At 41.6% G+C, this 20,524-nt stretch overlaps 1 protein-coding gene across 1 annotated transcript in view; it reads right to left on the reverse strand.

Annotated features, from left to right (window-relative positions):
* The window catches only part of EPS15L1 (epidermal growth factor receptor pathway substrate 15 like 1), a 3,892,050-nt gene that overhangs the window by 2,875,950 nt on the left and 995,576 nt on the right, over window positions 1–20,524 (reverse strand). The window contains exon 6 of the mRNA XM_044090736.1: window positions 17,955–17,979. Coding sequence (XP_043946671.1) covers window positions 17,955–17,979 — 25 coding nt within the window. The remainder of the gene's footprint in view (window positions 1–17,954; window positions 17,980–20,524) is intronic.

A 20,524-nucleotide genomic window follows, 5' to 3' on the forward strand; every position in this document is an offset into this window, starting at 1 on the left:
GGAGGGAGCCCGCTGAGGTTCTAGCTGAATTCAAGATGTTGAGGCCTGGGTCAGAGTTAGGGCCTGGGTTGGGGTGAATGTCGCCATCTTTTGTGATGGATTTTTTCAAGTAGTCAAATATTTTTTGGAGTTTAATTAGTAGTTTGAGAGTGTCCTTAGATTTAGGTGCTTTAGGGTGGCGAGGAGTAAGATGGGGTGTTTTGAAAAACAGGTTATTACTGGGGTAGTGAAAGGGGGGGATGAGATTAGAGGGATTTTGGGAGTGTAGAGAGGTGTGACCATTTGGGAGGTGGGCTCCTACTAGGGGTAGAGTTTCGTAACTTGTTAGAAGATACGAAATAATAAGAAGAAATGATATGAAGGGGAGGATAGTAAACAAGTGTCTATCCATGGTGAGAGGAGAGATTAGTGAGTATGAAATGCTGATAAAAAACCTTAGAAAAATTGGGGATATAAAAAAGCTAAGGGGGGAAAAAGGAGGGAAGATGAATAAAGGTTGGTAGGTGGGCGGTCCAAGGGAGTAGCCTTAGTTGTATAGGCAGAACAAGGAAGTGGGAGGGAAAGGAGTCAGATTGTGGGACAGTTGTGGTTGGTTAGTCGTAAAGGGGGATGGGCTAAGTGACCCTATAAATGTAGAGATAGTGGGGGCGGGTGGGAATAGGGGGCAGGGTGGGGAGCGGAGCGGGGACTACACCACCCAGGTTTTTCCTGGGTCCTAAAGGAACCTGCGAACACAATGTAAGCTAGCTTGTTTTGCTTTGCTTTTAGATTAATGTCCGCTAGTAGAACTAGTAGGATAAATAGCTGGTGTGATATACTAGAATGATACAATTTCTGCCACAGTCGCTTGTTATAAAGTACACTTTTGGGTTTGAAAGGTCCTTTACCCTGGGATTTTAAGTATTCGTTTGACTAGTTGCAATAGTCCTGGGTGGAGGCTGGTCTGTGCGTTCGCACTAGGGGTTCCTTGTAGGTCAGCGTCGGGGAGTTAGGATCCACGCGGTGGGCATCAAGTGTGGGGGGTTATCCTGGGATTTTAAGTATTCGTTTGACTAGTTGCAATAGTCCTGGGTGGAGGCTGGTCTGTGCGTTCGCACTAGGGGTCCTTGTAGGTCAGCGTCGGGGAGTTAGGATCCACGCGGTGGGCATCAAGTGTGGGGGGTTATCCTAACGCTTGTAACCGAACAGGAGGGCCAGTCAGGATCTGTGCTATTCCATTGAGGAGTTAACAGTAATGGCACATATTCTAAACATTCTTAATTTGGTAACCTGTCTGAGGGCTTGACAAATCTCCCTCCATTGTTCTGTGGCAAGTTGTTAGCTTCTTCTCCCATTCATTCTTTAACTTCCCTTTTGATTTTGGAATTGCCATATAATGCCTTGTAAAATCTTCTTGTTAACCTATGCTCTGGTGCAAACTGTCTAGCTTCAATAATCAGACTAAGTCCAGTTTTGAATGCACTCCTCATTTCCTTTGCAGCTCCTTCCTTTTAGTCACTAGTCACTGGAAGCAGGAAATTCACCTTCCCTTAACTTGAACTTCTCTTTGGCACTCTTCCCTTCTTTCAGCCTTTCCCAGAAAGGTAGCTCTTTTCCTTTACCTACATCACAAGTATGTCATTTGACCTTCTTGTGTCTTAGGCTCAGCTAGCCCTACTGGGCAGACTTCTGCACTCCACACCTTCATTTGTCTCTCACACACAGAGGATCATAGCTACTCAAGGCTTGCTAGACTACTCCCTTCCACTCTGAATCGAAAACCTGTTTCCCAGTCTTTCTGTATCGAAAATCTGTTTCCCAGTCTTTCTGTGCTATTCTGCTAGGATCTGTAGCCTGCAAAAAAAAAAAAAAAAATTCTGCTACCACTAGGCTTGCAAGACTGCCCCTTCTACTCAGTATCAAAAGTCATAAGTTTCCTTGTCTTTCTGTGTCATTCTGCATAAAATTATCTTTCTTCCAGTAACAGGATTTGCAGCCTGCAAAAAAATATTTCTCAGTGCAGGCAATATACAGACTGATACCTTTGAGTGCCACTAGGTAAAGCTGCTAAAATCATGCGTACCACTGAGCTTGTTTGTCAGTGATACTGCTAAAGGAAAAGGGCCTATATTATATCATCAAACAATGAATAATCGACCCCATGTAAGTGAAAGCTTACAATCTCCAAAGCTCAGAACAGCGAATCGCTGTTGCAAAAAAAAAAAAATTGAAATAATACATAAAGTGTGGGGGGGCTGTGCCCCCCACACCCTCCTACTTAAATATACCAACTCTGAGATGGCACTACAGTTCCGAAAACGGCAAAGTAACGGAAGTGGCCACGTGAATTCTTTCCCTGGGAAAGAATTTGCTTAAAAGCCATTTCGCTATTTTGCCTTTTTGTAGTTTTAAGTTCAACCAAGACGCATTAGATAGAATGAGTCTTCGGTCATCTAATAGGAACCCAAGGAAAAGGACACGCGTGTTAATGTAGCTCAGGCTTCTTAAAGCCATTATAACTTAATTTGTATGGCTTTCTTACCCATGAGCAGTGTCACTCATCTAGTTAAGATGTAATAGACAAGACTTTGTGTGTTCTGTTCAAGCAGCTTTATTATGTACAAACATCACACCTGAAGCTTATTAACTTTAACTTGGGTAACTTGTGCACAAACCAGCTACATTCATCCTTACATGCTCACACTCTGGCTGCACTTTCAAAATGGCAATGAGTACAGCATGTGTCTGCTATTTACATATGCACGTTCAGTCCTTGATATGCTTCTTAAATACACCGCGTGCACACACACACACACACACACACACACACACACACACACACACACAGTTCTACAAGCAACTTGGCCTAGCATTAATGTATGGCCTTCTGTTTCCTGAGCAGCTTTTTTAAAACTTTACCTGCTCCACTGTCTTGTGAGTTAGTCACATTACATTAGCAAAAGCAATCACAGTGCTGTTTAAACCTTTCCTTACCTCCATTGTCACCAATTGTCTTTAGATAATACCTCCATCTGTAAAGAGTTCCAACCTGCTTTGTTCACCCTCACACCACTCCACTATTGTACCCCAATTCCTACCTACCCCCTTATCTAAATTTATACAGAACACATACCTCTCCACTTCCTTATTCCTGTCCAATCGCTGCTACTATCTCATTATCTTAAAGCATTCAGCCAAATGCTTTAGAATCTTTTTACCTCACCTCCACACTTATTCAAATCTCTACAATTCATGTTGTTGCCTCACAGCAAGAGGTTCTCCCATTCGATTCTCGGCTGGAGTGTCTTCTGTGTGGAGTCTGCATGTCCTCCCCGCGGTTGAGCGGCCTCTGAAAGACATGCGTGAATGGGAGTGCCTTTGCTGAAGGTTGGGCGTCGGGGTGGCAACTCGGCACCATAAAAAAAAATCTACTGCGAATCATTAGCAGACCGAAGTTGTGCTGTGGTGACCCCTAACCGAGAAAAAGCCGAAAAGACAAACAAACTGCCTACCATAGTACTCTCACACTTTATTCACACACACAACTCTGGCTAAACCCTCCTCCATACCAACTTCCTGAAATTTATTTAACTCATCAACACCTATGGGGTGTGGAATGTCATACCTCAAGCAGCCTACACACATCTTGCATTCTAGAGTATTTTATGAAAAATAAACTTTAAAAGGGTATGATTAACTATTTTGTGAACAATAAAAGCTATTAAAACTGTAAAATAAAGTTATGACTAAGAAGTATTCCTTTCAGTGATAATGGTCAGTGAATTTGTAGTATTTTCTACTACTGTAATATATAATGCACAATAAAACCACAAATTATATTTTTCTAAACTTTCACAAATTTTCATACTTTGAAACTGTACAACCTATTTATATATTGTTAAAACATTTTTGCTAACCACATATAAGCTTTCACATGAAAAGAAATTCCTCTGTAAATGCAAGTATATCGAGTTCTTTACAGAAATATGAAAACATGTACTTGATTATATAATCAGCAAAATAAATACTGGATATCTCAAGATGTGCAACTTACGGTGCAAATATCCAAAGAGTGTTCTTCAACAACATCTACGGTTTCACCTAATGTGATGTAACAGCTTGTAAGTCACTTTTTCTGAAGTAGTAAGTATGCATGGCAATACTGTTTATTTTCATAATTATTAACAAACAACTAGCAATGTTTCCAGTATAGTGTGATACAAACCAGCTTTGAGAGTGACTTGTCCTGTCTATCATATTGATGTTTCACACCGCATCTCTCAATAACAAGTTTTTCTGTTATGAAAATATGAACATAAATATAAAAATATGAGTAAGTAGTATCAAACAATGATTAATTTATTCAATGTAGGACACATCCTAGACTAAAACATCCTATCATTTTGTTAGTAACTCCTTGGTCTTTCTTATACAGTCTATTATTAGCTGGTACATCACTTAGGACAGCCAAAAAGTTCTGGACAACATAAGGAGATATATGGGTGAGAACTGGAAGTATCCAAAAAGGTGTTTTATGCTTTACTGAGTTAATGTCCAACCTATTCACCTTCTCAAATACAAAACATTAAACCATTCAGTTCACTTTGGAATAACCTGGCATAAATTCATAAATTTTATAAAAAACTAACTAATAACAATCAATCAGTGCTTTCCTAAAAAAAACTCTGTGGTGACATTCATCCCAATCCCAGCTGCTCAGCCTTATCCATTCCACCTTCCACTGCCCCTAAACACCTGTGTAACACCCCCAAAACTTCTCCATATCTCCACTACAATTCATAGTATTCTTAACAAAGTTAGTGACCTACAAAAGCATGGTTTTCTCAATACTCACAAGATATTGCTGTCATTACCGAAATGTGGCTAAAACCCTATAGAAATTATTCTGAAATTCTGTCCCCTGGCTGCTATATAATTTGATGCGACAAACTACAGAAAGAAAAAAAAAGAACAGGAGGCATTGCAATTGTGTACAATAACTAACTTTCTCACCTCTCAAAAATATCATACTAGCATACCAACCTTCTAAAATGCAGAACTTCTCTTTCTTTTAACTGTTAATAAGGGCATGCATGCATTTCATCAGCCAGTGGATGGTCGATCGGAAAATGTGCAAAAGCAGTGCAGCAGGTTCTCAACTGCGAACCTGAGATAGTCGAAACACACAATATCCCCCATTCTTGACCCATGGTAGCGCTTGTTTAGGTAGTAGAGTGGTCGGAAATGTTGCATTCTGTGTTTCGTACAACATTCTGACCGTTCGGCACTTTTAAATTCGACATTCTGATATGGCGTTACTCCCATTTGAGGTTGGTGTGGATGCTCAAATGAATGTATACCGTTAATAAGTACATTAATTATTAATAGGAAGCTACGCATAGTTGCCCTCTACATACTACCAGATAGTAATATTAATTTATTAACATAATTTGCAGGATAACTACAAATGAAACCAGTATCTTAGGCAACGTTAACATTGACTAGTTATCTGCGACAACTAACATCCCAAATACTAGTCTTACACTGTATGGGTTCAAACTTTCACATCTAATTCCTCTAGTGCACACTGCAGTGTTTAGAATAAACCATTTTTTCATCTTACCTTTAAGCATCTATTGCAACACCAGTTATTGGAGAGCCCACATTCTGCCTCTCAGTAGTCATCTTGGGATTAGTGATTCTGTTTCTCCTGGTGAGAAGAGTGCAGTTGCATTATTTCCTGGAGACTGCTGATCACCAGAAAGCTTAACTGCTTTATAGTTGAAGCTTGGAATCTTTGCTTATATTCTGATCCTGGTGAGAGTGGGAGCAAAGTGCATTGACTCCGCACTTTTTCTGGTTGGAGTCCCTGTGACTAGCACTTGCTCTAAAACCTACTGGAAAGCACTAGGAAGCCTTAAACTGATACAAGCACTCAACACTTCTTGTTAATAAGGAGAAACTAATCATAGGCACTAAACAGTCTATAAATGCAAAGTATTTTGCCAAGGTAAGGGAAAACAGCTTTTGTACTTTACAAAAAAAAAAAAAAAAAAAAAAAAAAAAAAAGCACCTAACCAGGCATGTCCAAGGGTCAACTTTTAGTGATTTCTCCTGTCCACCTGGTGAATCTGGGCATACTGGGGCAATGCAGCAATTGTCTCATGTACACAGACAACCCTCTCCTCTTACCACCCAAAACTACAATCTGTGAGTAATGCACTTACATAGCCAAACTGGAAGCAAAGCTCTCTCCAGCCAAGATTGTGCTAGACAATCAAGAGGAGAAGTTTAACACCAGCACTGCACCTCAAGCAACACATAGTCTTTCAAAACCCTCACTACCAACACCCACACATAGCAACATTAAACCCATATATGCGGAGGCCCTTAACATTAACTTGCCCAAGCAACAAGGACCTCTGAAGCTGAAATGCAAACAAACACCAATCACAACCAAAGCATCACATAGCTCACAACACCAGTGTGCCACCCAACAGCAGCCCCTAAGGCAAGACAACATACCCAACACTTCAGTCACAGGTGACTCTATAGTCAGGCATACTGATGTCCCACTCCCCAAGCTGAACAAGGAGAAAATTGCAGTCAGCTGCCTGTGGGGTGCCAGAATCTGCCACATAACACATGCACTCAAGTCACTCCACAACAAGTACAAATACGACTCTGTCATTGTCCATGTTGGAGTGAATGACTTGAAACGTACCTCCCTGGACTACATGAAGAGAGACATGGAAGAGCTCTCAGATCATGTGGCACAGGCAGGTATGACCCTAGCCTTGAGTAGCATCCTGCCTTTGCCCAGAATGCTACCACAGTATAAGGACAAAATGATTGACTTCAACAACTGGCTAAGCTTCTGGTGTCATTCAGAGGGGATCCAGTATCTGTCTGCCTGGGATGACATGATCGACAAACCACGATGCTTTGCCAGAGATGGTCTGCACCTGTCGTACCTGGGATTCAGGTTACTGGCTAAGGCTCTTGCCCACCCCTATAGTGCCCTTTTTAGGCAAGGCTCAAATGACAAAACCACCACCGTAACAGGTACAAGTATGCAAAATCTGAAGGTAATGCTACTCAATGCTAGAAGTCTAAACCTTAAAATGCACTCTCTCAAGGCACTCCTAAAAATGGAGATCAATATCTGTGCAGTAACTGAGACCTGGTTCAAGGCTCCAGAGAGCACCCCTGCAATACCAGGCTACAAAACTCTTATCACACTTTTCATCCACCAAACCAGGACCGAAACACTAAAGGTGGAGGAGTGTCCATATTCACCAAGGATATTCACACCTCCAGGCTAGTTGCCCAACACAATGCATCTGAAATTCTCCAGGTGCAACTAACACTAGGTAAGACTGCAATCCAAATTGTAGCTTGCTACAGATCCCCCACCATACCCCAAGATTCTCACTACATCTTTCTAAACATACTGGAAAATATTAAGATACAACCAAACACCCTAATACTGGGTGATTTCAACTACCCTGCCATTAACTGGGAAAACTACTCATGTACCAACACCTTTGCCCAGCGGTTCTTGGAATTCATAAATTCCAGTGCCCTGGATCAACTAATTCACAATCCCACTGGGGGCTCCAATATCCTGGACCTGGTCATTACCAACATGGGAAATCGATGCTCCACACCAGTGGTCACCCCCTCGTTGGTTAGGTCTGACCATAAGCTAATCACCTTTGACATCCACATCCCACCTCCACCCCAGTACGGAAACATCCGTAAAAAACTTCTCAAAGGCCAACTTCATTCTACTCAAGTCAGAAGTGAAAAACTTCATGCCACCCATGCAGACGGGAACTGAAAGTTCGAATGCCAAATTCTACACTGAAGCACTGTATGAGCACATCCACTCATGCATGAATCGTGCCATCCCAAATAGAACCAAGACGCACTCCTCCAAAAAAGGAAGCCAATCTGGTGGTCCCAGTCATAAACAAACTATACAACAGAAGGAAGAAACTGTTGCAGAAAAGAGGAAAACCCCAGGATGCAAAAAATTCCCTTACCAGCCTCAGTAAGAAGCTGAGATCCCTCAAAATCCTCAAAAACTAGTTATGAAAATTGCCAAAGACTCCAAAGACAACCACAAGGCATTATATAGCTATGTCAAGAATCTAAATGGAAATGCACAGATCTGCTCTGAGCTACAACAGAATGGCATTAAATATACTGATTTCAAGGACATTGCCAATATCCTGAAAGATCAATTCAGTGGCAACTTCACCCCCCTCTCGCCCCCTAAAAGGCCCATCTAAATACCAAAAGATTGCCAAATTCCAGTAATCACGGCCACAAAGGTAAAAAACGCACTCTCCAAAGCTAAGAATATAGCATCCATGGAACCAGCCAAAATCCCAGGCTGTGTACTACATGAACTACAAAATGAACTGGCACCTCACCTAACTGTCATGTTTAATCATAGCCTCACCTCAGGCTTCGTGCCCACTGAGTGGAGCACAGATACAGTTATCCCACTACACAAGGGGGGATCCACCTTGGATCCTGGGAACTACCGTCTCATCAGTCTGACTAGCCTGATCTGCAAGGCCATGGAATTTATAAACCAAGACATTGGCAACCTTCAAACACTGGACCCCACCCAGTTTGGGAAGGGCCGATCGTGTCTCCTGAACCTGACTGACTTCTTCAAATCGGTCTTCAGAGCCGTGGACAAAGATAAGGCAGTCCACATAGCCTACCTGGACCTCACCAAGGCCTTTGACACCATCCCCCACTCTGCAGTCATAGACAAACTTACTAAGCTGGGCATAAATCCCTACATCACTCGATGGGTTGCCAACTGGCTTACTGACAGAACCCACACTGTAAAAGTAGCAGACTCCAAATCCAGCTCCAGACAAGTGACAAGTGGAGTACCTCAGGGGTCAGTCCTGGGACCGCTCTTGTTTGGCATCTACTTCTCTAAGTACAGGCCAACATTGAGGGACTCTGGCTACCAAAGTTTGCAGATGACTGCAAACTGGGAGCCATTACTGAATCCCCAAATGATGTGGATATTCTACAAAAGGGCCTTACAGAAACAGATGCCTGGTGCCAGAGTCATGGGCTCAAGCTCAATGTCAAGAGGTGTAGTTATCCCCTTTGGGAAAAACCATGTACCCATGAATTACCACATAGGTGGCAGCACACTAAACACAAAGTGTAATAAGAGACTTAGGAACACAGGTGGACAGTGGTCTCACCTTTGATAACCACAACGCCACAACAGTCAGGAAATCCTTCTATGTGGCACACCTCATCACCATGGGCTTTACATCCAGAAAAAAGGAGGTCATTGTCCCACTATGCTCATCCCTCATTAGACCCATCATAGAGTACAACGCCTCGTTTGGTATGTACCTCACAAGACATCTGAAATAACTGGAAAGGCCACAGAAACACCTCACTAAAAGAATCACAGGCCTAAAGCAGATACCCTATGCTGTCCGACTAAAAAAAACTCCAGCTATACTCTGTCGCATATCGTCTACTCAGAGGCGATCTTTGCTTAACATACAAGGCGATGTCAAACCCAGAGCTGTTGGACATGCTACACTTAAAGAAATCCCACTCAGAGCCACATGCTCCAGGGACCTAAACCTTGTCATCACAATGAACAAAACGTGTTGGAGGGATAGGTTCCTGACCCAGAGACTCTCCATACTCTGGAATACACTGCCCATACATGTCAAGCAGAGACATCACAGCCTCTCTTACCTACACGCTCACCCTCATTTAATCAACTACAAAACTCTACTAGCCTTGACAGCCCTGAATTTAATCTACAACTTCTCACCACATCATATGCTCGACAGCTACTAAAGAAACTGAAACCCTGTCCTGCAGATCTTGTTTTTTTTCCAGACACTTTTATTGAATTATCACTTGTGACATAGGCAAATTTACATTCATATAACAGTAATCAAACTATATTAATGTAAACATTATAGTTTGTATATATTGCTATATATCCTACAGCCTAAACAATATTGCATAAATTAAAAAAAAGGAAGACTTGAATAAACAATCTTCATTAAACCATCACGTACTACATAGACAATCATACGTTTATATAAATGAAAATGAACCAAACCAATACAAGCCTAGTCACAAGCATTTTACAACACAAACCATACTGGCACATTCCCAGTTGCAAACATTATACATCACTTATAATCTACCATATCTTTTCTCACTCAAACATTACATAGCTCACTTAAGTCCTGCTGCCTTTTAGGCATCATTCCTCCCTTGTATGTATTGTTCTCACAATTCCTAATTTTTCTTATGTAGGTTACGCCTACCCTTTTCTAAAGATCTCAATTCCAGTTGTTTTATCGCTGTTACTACACTCATTGCTTCCAGTATAGTTGGTTTAGATTTTGATTTAAATTTTCTAGTAATTGCTTTTTTGGAAACCACCATTATTAGACACAGCAAGGCCTTACCATATCTAGGCAATTCCAGTTCTTTGTCATATCTCAGAAAAAACACCTCCTTCGTCAGACCGAACTGCCCACCCAGCATCTCCGACAATGCATCCTGCAGGGAATCCTTAAAGTCTGCCAACTCACCACACTCCCAGAAAATGTGTTCCCAATTACCTTGTTCTTCCCCTTCACCTCCAACATTTACTGTCTACCAGAGGAACAATTCTCTGGAGTCTACTTGGGGTATAAAGATATCTATATAAACATTTCCAAGCAAAAATCTAAATCATCTTGATTTTGTTGCATATTTGGGAGACATTCATATATCCTCCCATTGTTTCTTTGTGAATTGCTTATCCAGTCCCTTCTAACCACCTCTTACGGACTCTTATAGTTATGCAATATTTTACATGCTCTACTAATTATTCTTTTTTAATGATAGCTTCTGTTCTAGACTCTATTAAAACCTCTACCAGTGCTGGTCTTTCATTTAGGACCCCCCTATTTACTTCTCTTTGCCTATATTCGGATATCAATCCCTGATACGGAAGGCAATCTCTAACCTACAATCCAAATAAATTATTGGCATCTTCCCATTCTATGATCATTGCCTCTCTAGTTATTTGCCCCCAATACCTTGGTTCCTTTGCCAGTTTTCTCCAATAAGTTCCGGCCCCCTCATGCCTGTTGTCTGTATCCCTAATTGCAGTCATTCCTATTGGTTGAATCTCCTTTCTCCACTCCTGTGTTTGTTTAGTTCTTAGAATACCTTATGCTACTTTATAATATTCTGCATAATTATTGTTCTCCTTAAAGGCCTGCATCCAAAATGACAGTCTCACCTTGTTTCTTGAGCTGACCCCCTTGTTTCATCATCATCCATTTCCACTATGAATTACAGTTTTCTGCTTGTGCTATGTAGAAAAGTCTTAACTGTGCAGCTCTGAAATACCCCTTAAGATTGCTGTCTTCCCCTCCCAGACAAAGTCATTCAGCTCTTTATTAATTGTTACCCACAACTTCTCTGGTTGATAAAAATATGCCTGACCTGTGTATAATCTAAAACTAATGTCTTTCGGCTTTTTCCGGTCAGGAGTCGCCACAGCGGAACTCCAGTCTGCTAATGATTGGGAGATGATTTTTACAGTGCCATGGTGCCAGCCCGACGCCCAACCTTCAAAGAGGGCACACCCATTCACACATGCACCTACCTGCATATGTCTTTAAACATCCTGTGTATAAACTAAAGGGACTAAAAACATTTTAACTGCTTGTATCTTACTATCCATATAACAAAGCTTTCATTTTATCAAATTTTGTATTTTTTTGTTTAGACTCTTTCCACATATCCTTAGCTGCCACACTAGAATAAGTTTTAATCCATATCCCTTAACATTTTATCATGTCCTCATAAACATGGGTATTCCTGAACCAGTTCATATGTGGGTACACAATTTACCACTGCTGCCTTAGTTTTAGCTTCATTAATTTTGTATCCCAAAAAGATCAGTCTCAAAATGTTCCACACTGTAATGTCTTTTTCTGGTTTTGTCAGGTACAAAATATCATCTGTAAATAAAGCCAGCTTATCTTGATAACCATCCCAATTATATCCAAGATTTTCTGAGTGCCTTATTTGCTTTGCCAATGGCTCTAAATATGGTGCAAATAATAAATGGGAAAGAAGACACCCCTACCTGGTTCCTCTGCTCAAGCAGAAATTATCAGAGAGGACCCCACCCACTTAAAATTTTGCCTCTGATCCCTCATATATTCTCCTAAACAACCTTACATTTTTTTAGGAAATGCAAATGCTTTCATTGGCCTGTTCATAAAGTCCAAGTTTACTCTGTCAAATGCTTTCTCTGCATAAAAACCCACCAACAATGGTATTTTCTTACATTCTGCTTCCCTCTGCATCATCAATGTTCTGTTAATGTTGTCAAATGTTTGCCTCCCCTCTACAAAACCACACTTATCCATTTCTATCAGTTTTGGCATTAGTTTTGCCATTCTTTTAGCTATTATAGACATGAACACTTAATAATCATGGGTTAGTATTGAAATGGGCCTGTATGTAAAGCTGGACCTGATGGATCCTTACACTCTTTAGGTATTAAAGCTACCACTGCTTTCTTCTAAGACGGTGGTATTTCTCCTCTTACGATATTGTTAAACAAAACCTTCCAGATCTTTATTAGTTTTTTTCCTTCCCAGCTTCCAAACTTCGACAGGAATACCATCTATTCCTGGGGACTTTCCCGTAGACTGGTTATACATCACAATTTTTATCTCATCTCCTTCTATTCTAACTGATAGCAGTTGAGTGCCTTCGACCTCTAACCTGGCCATATTTAATTTTTCCACAAACATTTCCATTTGTATCTTTTCTTGATTTTCATATTTCTCTGCTTTACAGAAACTCAAAGAATTTTGAAATATTTTTAATACCTCTAAAAGATCTATCTTCTTTGTTATAGGCTTCCTAAGTTTGTCAACATCCCTTTCTACTTTCTGTTGCCTGAGTCTTTGTGCTAAAAGTTTTTGTGATCTAGTGTTATCAAAAAAAAAAGTTGGTTAACAGCAATCTTTCTAGGCTCGACATTAACAAGGTAGAACAGTTGTGTACACTTACCAAAAATGTTGACGTTCGAGTGTATTCACTGTTGCAGTCATCACATTTGGTTTATCTGCTTGTAGTAGCCCTCAGTTGGGCTGATTAACAAAGTCCTGGGTCCTGCATCAGTTGCCTTCTTCTGTGACGTCAGGTCATCAGGGGTATAAAACATGCAGCCGATGTCATTACATCAGTTTTTCTTGCCCCAAATGTCAGGTGCCCTCCTAATGCGAAGCAATTAAATCTATAAATATACAAGGTTATGCCGCGAACAAAAAAGCAAATACACCAAAAACATTTTGAGCATAGTAAAGGAGAGTAAAGGTATAGCCAAAAGAAGTAAGGGGGCCGGAGGGAGGGAAACCAGGACTGCAACAGTGAATACACTCGAACATCTACATTTATGGTAAGTGTACACAACTGTACTATGTTCTTCATGTTTTACTGTTGCAGTCATGACATTTGGGTAGATTCCCAAAGCTAAGGAAGGGAGGAGGAAGTTAGAGAGCATTAGGACCAGCTATTAAGCCCTGCAAGACTGTAGTGGCAAATCCAGCTCTGGATTTAGAGAAAATTGGCAGATGGTAATGCTTGGTGAAAGTATGTACAGAACTCCAGGTAGCAGCTTCTAGGATGTCCCTGGTAGGGACGCTTCTGAGAAAGGCTGTAGAGGTTGAGTGGGGTCTGATCCCCTGTGGGATAGGTTTCCCATGGTGCTTGTAGCAGAAATGAGGTTTTCCATGGTGCTTGTAGCAGAAATTAATGCAATGGCCTATCCATTTGTAAATGGTTTGCTTTGAAATAGCCTTCCCCTCTGCCCCTGCAGCAAATGCCACCAGCAGATGATCAGATTTCCTTTGAGGTTTAGTCCTGTCCAAGTAGAATCTAAGTTGTCTGTGTACATCTAATGAGTGCAGTATCCGTTCCCCTTTGTTCTGTGGATTGGAAAAGAAGGATGGCAAATTAATGGACTGATTAAGAGCCACACTGGATACTACCTTGGGCATGAAGGAGGGATTGGTCCTGAGGGACACCCTGTCCCCGCATGAAAGATGATGAAAGGCTCCACTGCCATAAGGACCTGTAATTCAGATACCCTTCTTGCTGAAGTGATTGCTAAAAGGAAAGCTGTTTTCCAAGAAAGGAATTTTAAGTCTGCAGTAGCAGCTGGATTGAAAGGGGGAAGAGTGAGTTTCTCCAATACAAAGTTAAGGTCCCAGGCTAGAGTTGGAGCTATCCTGTGTGGTCGTAAATTTTTGGCCCTCTGAGGAACTGCTTGAGCAGTGGATGAGAGAAGGGGGGGGGGTTCTGTGTTATAATGAGCTGAAATGGCTGAGGCATGAATTTTGATGGAGGAGAAAGACAGGCCCTTGTGAAGTGTCTCAGTTAAGTATTGTAAAATCTGAGGTAAATTGGGCACTGCTGTACTCGTCCCTTGAGATTGGTTCCAGGCACAGAATCTTTTCCATTTTTCAGCATAAGATTTTCTAGTATTATGATAGCCAACACTGGTTAATTGGGAGATGGTAAAGGAGGGATTAGGTAATTAGCCAGGCTGCTAGGTTCAGTGTTTGAAGCTGAGGGTGCAGAATCTGGTTCTCCTGCTGAGACAATAGGGTAGGAAGTCTGGGGCAGGTGCAATGGGGGCCAACAGTGACACACTGCGCAAGAGGGGGTGTACCAGTGTTGGCGTGGCCAGTCTGGTGCAATCAAAATTGTCCTTGGTTTGTCTTGTTTGATCTTTAGTAGTACTTTGGAGAGCAGAGGCAGAGGAGGAAAGGCATCCACTTTTGAAGCTTGTTTGTGGGGAGTCCTTGTGCAAAATTTGTCCATGATAGTTCTGGGGGGAGGCAAATAGGTCTATATCTGGGCTCCCCCATTTGCTTGTCAACATGTTGAAAATCCTTGGTTCGAGTTTCGACTCGTGTGGGTCCATCAGGTTTCTGCTTAGTTCATCTGCCAGTGTATTTAGTTATCCTGGCAGGAACTGAGTTTGTAGATGCACTTGGTAGCTCAGGGCTGTGTCCCACAATGCCATGGCTAGTCTGCAGAGGGGGTAAGAATGTGTACCACCCTGCTTATGTACCACATAACAGTGGTGTTGTCCGTCTTTACTATTAATTGTCCTGGAAGAATGTGGTCCTTGAAGGCTATCAGAGAATTCTGTACAGCTAACATTTCTTTTTGATTGATATGCAGGTGCATTTGACTTGGGTTCCATTTGCCCTGAATGTACTTCCCTGCCAGATGAGCCCCCATGCATAGTCTGATGAGTCTATTGTTAGAGTTTTGGCGGCAGGTAGTGTGAATGGTAGTCCCTTGTTTTGGTGGCAGGCCTCTACCCACCAAAGGAACTCTAGGCGTAGGCAAGGTATTATAGGAATCATTGCTTCTAGATCCCAAGAATGTTGACACCATAGGCTTTTTACATACCATTGTAGTTTCCTCATATGCAGTCTTGCATATGGAATTAGAGGAATGCAGGAGGCCATGAACCCCAAGGCTTGTAGTATTTGCCTTGCAGAGAGCAGGGTTTTTGTGGCCACTTGTTTGAAGTAGGTTGTCAAATGAAATTGTTTCTCTGCCGTAAGGAAAGCCATCTGAGAAGTTGTATTCAAGCTTGCTCCCAGGAATATAATTTGCTGACAGAGTACCAGGTGTAATTTCTTTTCGTTTATGGTGTACCCCAGACAAGTCAGCACCCTTTGTACAAAGGTCAGATGATTCAAAGGTATGCCCTGGCTTTTTGCCTGAATTAGACAATCGTCCAGGTATGGGTATATCTGAATATTTCTTTGCCTGCAAAATGCAATGACTGGAGCTAGGCACTTTGTGAATACCCTGGGCGCAGTAGATAAGCCAAAGGGCAGTGCAGAGAACTGACAGTGCATGTAGCCTGCTTTGAAGCGTAGGTATCTTCTGCAAGATTCCCTGATTGGGATGTGCAGGTATGCTTCCTTTAAATCTAGTGTTGCCAACCAGGCGTCTTTGCCTAGCACAGGGAGCAACTGGTGAAGAGTCAGCATCTTGAATTTTGGAATCATCAAAAAGGTGTTTAGAGTAGACAGGTCCAGGATAGGATGCCATGAATTGTCTTTTCTGGGTACCAGGAAAAGTCTCTAGTACAAACCTTGTCCCTTTTTCTCTTCTGGTACGAAATGAATAGCCTCCATGCTTAAGAGAGAAAATACTTGCTTTTGGGCCACTGCCCACTGATTTGGGGGTAGATCTGGCCACCTGTTTGGTGTTGGTAACATGTGGAGGTGAAATCTGCATCCCAGTGACACTATATTTAAGACCCATTTGTCCTGGGTAATGAGTTCCCAGTTCTTTGCATGAAGAGCAATCTTTCGCCCCAAAGGGGCAGTCAGTTGAGAAGTGTTTGGCAGTTTTAAAAAGAAGTCATTGAGACAGTTTACCATAGGGAGGTGTTTTATTACTCCCAGACTTGGAAGTGGAGGCCGCCCATGGCTTAGTCCTGTGCATACCCTGGGACTGAAGCCTGAGAGCTCTGCTGGCTCTGGGTTTGGACTGAGAAGGTCTGGAAGAGGCAGGAAAGGACCAATTCTTGGAAGACCAATGCCTACTAAACCTTGGAGGTAGTACTTGTAAAAAAATCTTTAACAGTTTGCATAGATTTAGCTTTTTCCTCCATTTTTTTTAAGAACTTCTTCTGCCTTGTTGCCAAACAGGCAGTCCTGGTTTAAGGGAGCATCCAGTAATTTTGCTTTAACATGATCTGGCAAGGACTGCTCCTTAAGCCAAGCATGCCTTCTAAGTACAGACCCAGTTACAGCAGCCCTGCAAGATGCCCCTATTGAATCAAAGCCAACTGCAAAGTATGTTTTCCAAATTGTTCAGCTGAATGCAGTAAATCCTGTAAATCCTTACTTTCAGCACAATCAGGAATCAACATCATTTACACTGTTTAAGCAATCCAATAATATGCTGCTGATACTTTAACATATGAAACTGGCAGTTTAAGGCCTTAATGGCCAAAGTTGCAGAATTGTGTACCTTCTTACCCCATCTATCCATCGCCCTGGAGTCTCTATCAGAGGGGGTAGGGTTTTTGGCAGTAGTAGCTTTAATGCCTTTGGGTCCCTGTGAAATGGTCTCAGGATACGCAGTAGGATTTTTAAAAAGGAACTTGTGAAAGTCAGGGACCCTGTAACATCTATCAGGTTTTCTGGGAGCAGGAGGTAAAGAGTCAGGGGCGCCAAGCTAGATTCTGAAAAGGCATCATCAACAATGTCTAGTACAGGAGGTATGGCTAAAGGCCTGTGCTGGGGCAGGAGTAAGAAATCCCTAAGCCTCTTTTCTGAATCAGAGAAATCCTAACTTTCCCAACAAAAATGCTCCCTGAGGGTACGCAAGGTTTCACCAAAAGAAAAATCCTCTAGGGGGGATGCAGAGGGAATAGAGTCCTCAGCATCAGAATCCTCAAAGGTAGATAAGGGTAAATCCTGATCAACAGAGGAAACAGAAAATTCTGAATCCTGATCAGAAGTATCATAAGTAAACTCAGTCCTAAGGTCTCAGAGGGGGAAGGTTGGCTTCCCCTGATTAAAATAATACGGTCTTCAGCCATTCTTATTTCTTTTTATGCACAGAGGCCTGGCCATGCAGTCTGGGGGTCAGTTTTCTAGGCATGGTTCGAGTTTTAGGCCTTGAAGAAGATGGTGTCAGTTTAATACACAAGTCAGTAGGCCTGAATACACCCTCAGAAGCCAGTGCCTGTACAGCGGCTCCATACCCATCCAAGATAGAGACATCCGCAGGTTCCACAGTTGAAGCATCTCGCGGCATACCGGACTCCAAATGGGTCTCAGTAGAGGCCTATGAATGTGAAGTAGCGGGTATCAGGGGCTGCGATAGCGCCTCACTGAGTACCGGCGAACTGGTGACTGGCTTAGGAGAAGCGTCGTTGGCAGCTTTGGACCTCTGCGACCTGTCTCTGTCTTTATCTTTGCGTTTTTTCGGAATGTCGGTAGTTGGATGGCTTACTGAAGACATAACGGGATAACTGAACCGAGCACCAAAGTATTTTGAAGCGTAAATATACAGACGACTGATAGTTTGTGGTTTAAATAAGGCACAAAAACCGACAGCGAGGTACGTCGTGGTCAGGGCAAGGAATACAGTACGAATTAAAATCTTTATGAGGTATATGCTTTCCACAAGTAATGCAATTATTTATTTTTACTGACATCGGTTTAGAGCAAGAAAAAGTTTCCTCAATGGGGTACTTAGCTTTTAGTTTAAGACTTCGGTTCTGAAACTCGAAAACAAAAATTTCAGGAGTCGGCCGACTGGCACTTGCGAACTGCTTCTGCTTCGGGCACCGCACGGCAAGAAAGACTGATGTAATGGTGTCAGCTGCATGTTCTATACCCCTGACGTCATGGAAGAAGGGACAGCAACCGACGCAGTACCCAAGACTTTGTTAATTAGGCCGACTGAGGGCTACTGCAAGCAGATAACCCAAATGTGATGACTGCAACAGTGAAAAATGAAGAACATCCCCTTATTTTCTGCCTAGCATTCCGCAGTTGATCCTCTTCTTTTTCTGAGATTCCCCCTATTCTGCAATACATTCATATTTGTCAGCAACTCTAAATAATTCTTAATTCTTAACCGTAGCTCCTTTTCTTTTAATTTCCACCCTATTTTTAAACTCCACCTTAATTTTATCTCACTCCTTAGCTACATTTTCAGAAGAAATTTCTATCCTAACAGCTCCTGAATAATCTCCACTACCTATTCCTTCTATTTCTCTCTTTTCAACAGATAGGTTGTAAAGCGCCAATGTCTCATTTTTATTTCGCTACCCTGTGTTTTTATTTTAGCTATTACTGATGCATGATCTGAAATAGTTATCGGGTGGGTATCAAGACCTTCAATTAAAAGTACATGTTCCTGTGAAATGTAAATTCTGTCCGGCCTAGCCCAGCTTTTATATCATCTTGGGGAATACGTTGACTCACTCAACTCCTATTACTGAATTCACATTTTCTGTGCCAAATATTTTCATACATTTCTTCAAAAATCTACCCTCCTTTGTTATATTTCCTTTCTGAGCCCCCCAGACACATCCTTACTGCTGCAAATCAAGTTCCATCCCCCCTCTATAAGTAATATTCCTTGCTGAAAACTGTGTATTTCTTCCATAATTTTCTTAAGCTCCATTCCAGCAGTTTTATGTGGAATGTTAATACATGCCAGTGTAATCCTCCTCCCTTGGCACTAGGCCTTAACACTACAAATCTGCCATTATCATTGTTAGAAAAATATGTACTTAAATATATGTGAAATGCTAGTTTAAAAGCAAGGTAGTTTATAATGCATTTTATTCTATTAATCATATAACAGAAGGGATAAATTCATGTGTAAATGCATGTAGCTTCTGAAACTGCAGTGTGCTTTGACCCCTGACCCTGGCAGCTGCCAGCTCAGCAAGCTTAATGTTATGCTTTTCATAAGTGATTATCTGCTGGGTCAGGAAATTAAAATGTGTAAATCTTCCGCTTCTTCCTGATAAGATAACTTGTCCTTGAATCTTCCTTTCCTGATGTAGTAATTTGTCCCTGTAAGATAAGAACACAGCTGGTGGGAAAGTGAAACAGTGAACAAAGAGGTAAATTTAAAGTCTGAATCTGCTATTGTATTCGAACTGATACGAGACCTTTAAGAAGTAACTTTACAGAAAGACATTATGTTCTCACCTGTAATGTCTTCTATTATAAGGATGCATGTTTCTGGCAAACTAAAGGTAAGGCTATGGGGGCGTCTTTTGCCCCTATATATGCTGACCTTTTTATGGCTTATGTTGAAACCAAGCTTATTTATGACTCTACCAGAAACATTTTTCTTCCGGATATGGACATTTGGAGACGTTACCTTGATGATGTATGGCTGGTGTGGAGGGGCACTGAGTCTAGATTACAGGAATTTGTTCAGTATTTGAATAACAACGAATGGGGTTTATGTTTTACTGAACAACATGACATCCACAATATAATTTTTCTGGATGTGTTAATACATAAACTTCCTGATGGGACATTAGAGTCAGAGATACATAGGAAGTTCCCACAATACAATTCCCTGTTACATGCCTCTAGTTATCATGCTCCACACATAGCTAGGAATATACCAAAGTCTCAATTCATCAGAGCAAAACGTATCTGTTCACAACAATCCACCTTTTGTATGAACCAAAATGATCTTACCCAAAGATTTAAACAAAGGGGCTATAAGGATGGAACTATTGCAGTTGCAAAAAGTCAGGTTAACAATATGGAACGTACTGATTTGCTTCAGTACAAGGACAAGTCTAATATACCATCACAACCATTAAGACTTATTACAACTTATGGACGTAATACCAACTGTTTATTTAGGATTGTACAGCAACATTGGAATATTTTACAATGTGACCCAGAAGTCGCTAAGATTA

Source organism: Protopterus annectens, chromosome 13.part0 (genome assembly GCF_019279795.1).
Source record: "Protopterus annectens isolate FY-2018-M chromosome 13.part0, PAN1.0, whole genome shotgun sequence".
Taxonomy (NCBI): Eukaryota; Metazoa; Chordata; order Ceratodontiformes; family Protopteridae; genus Protopterus; species Protopterus annectens.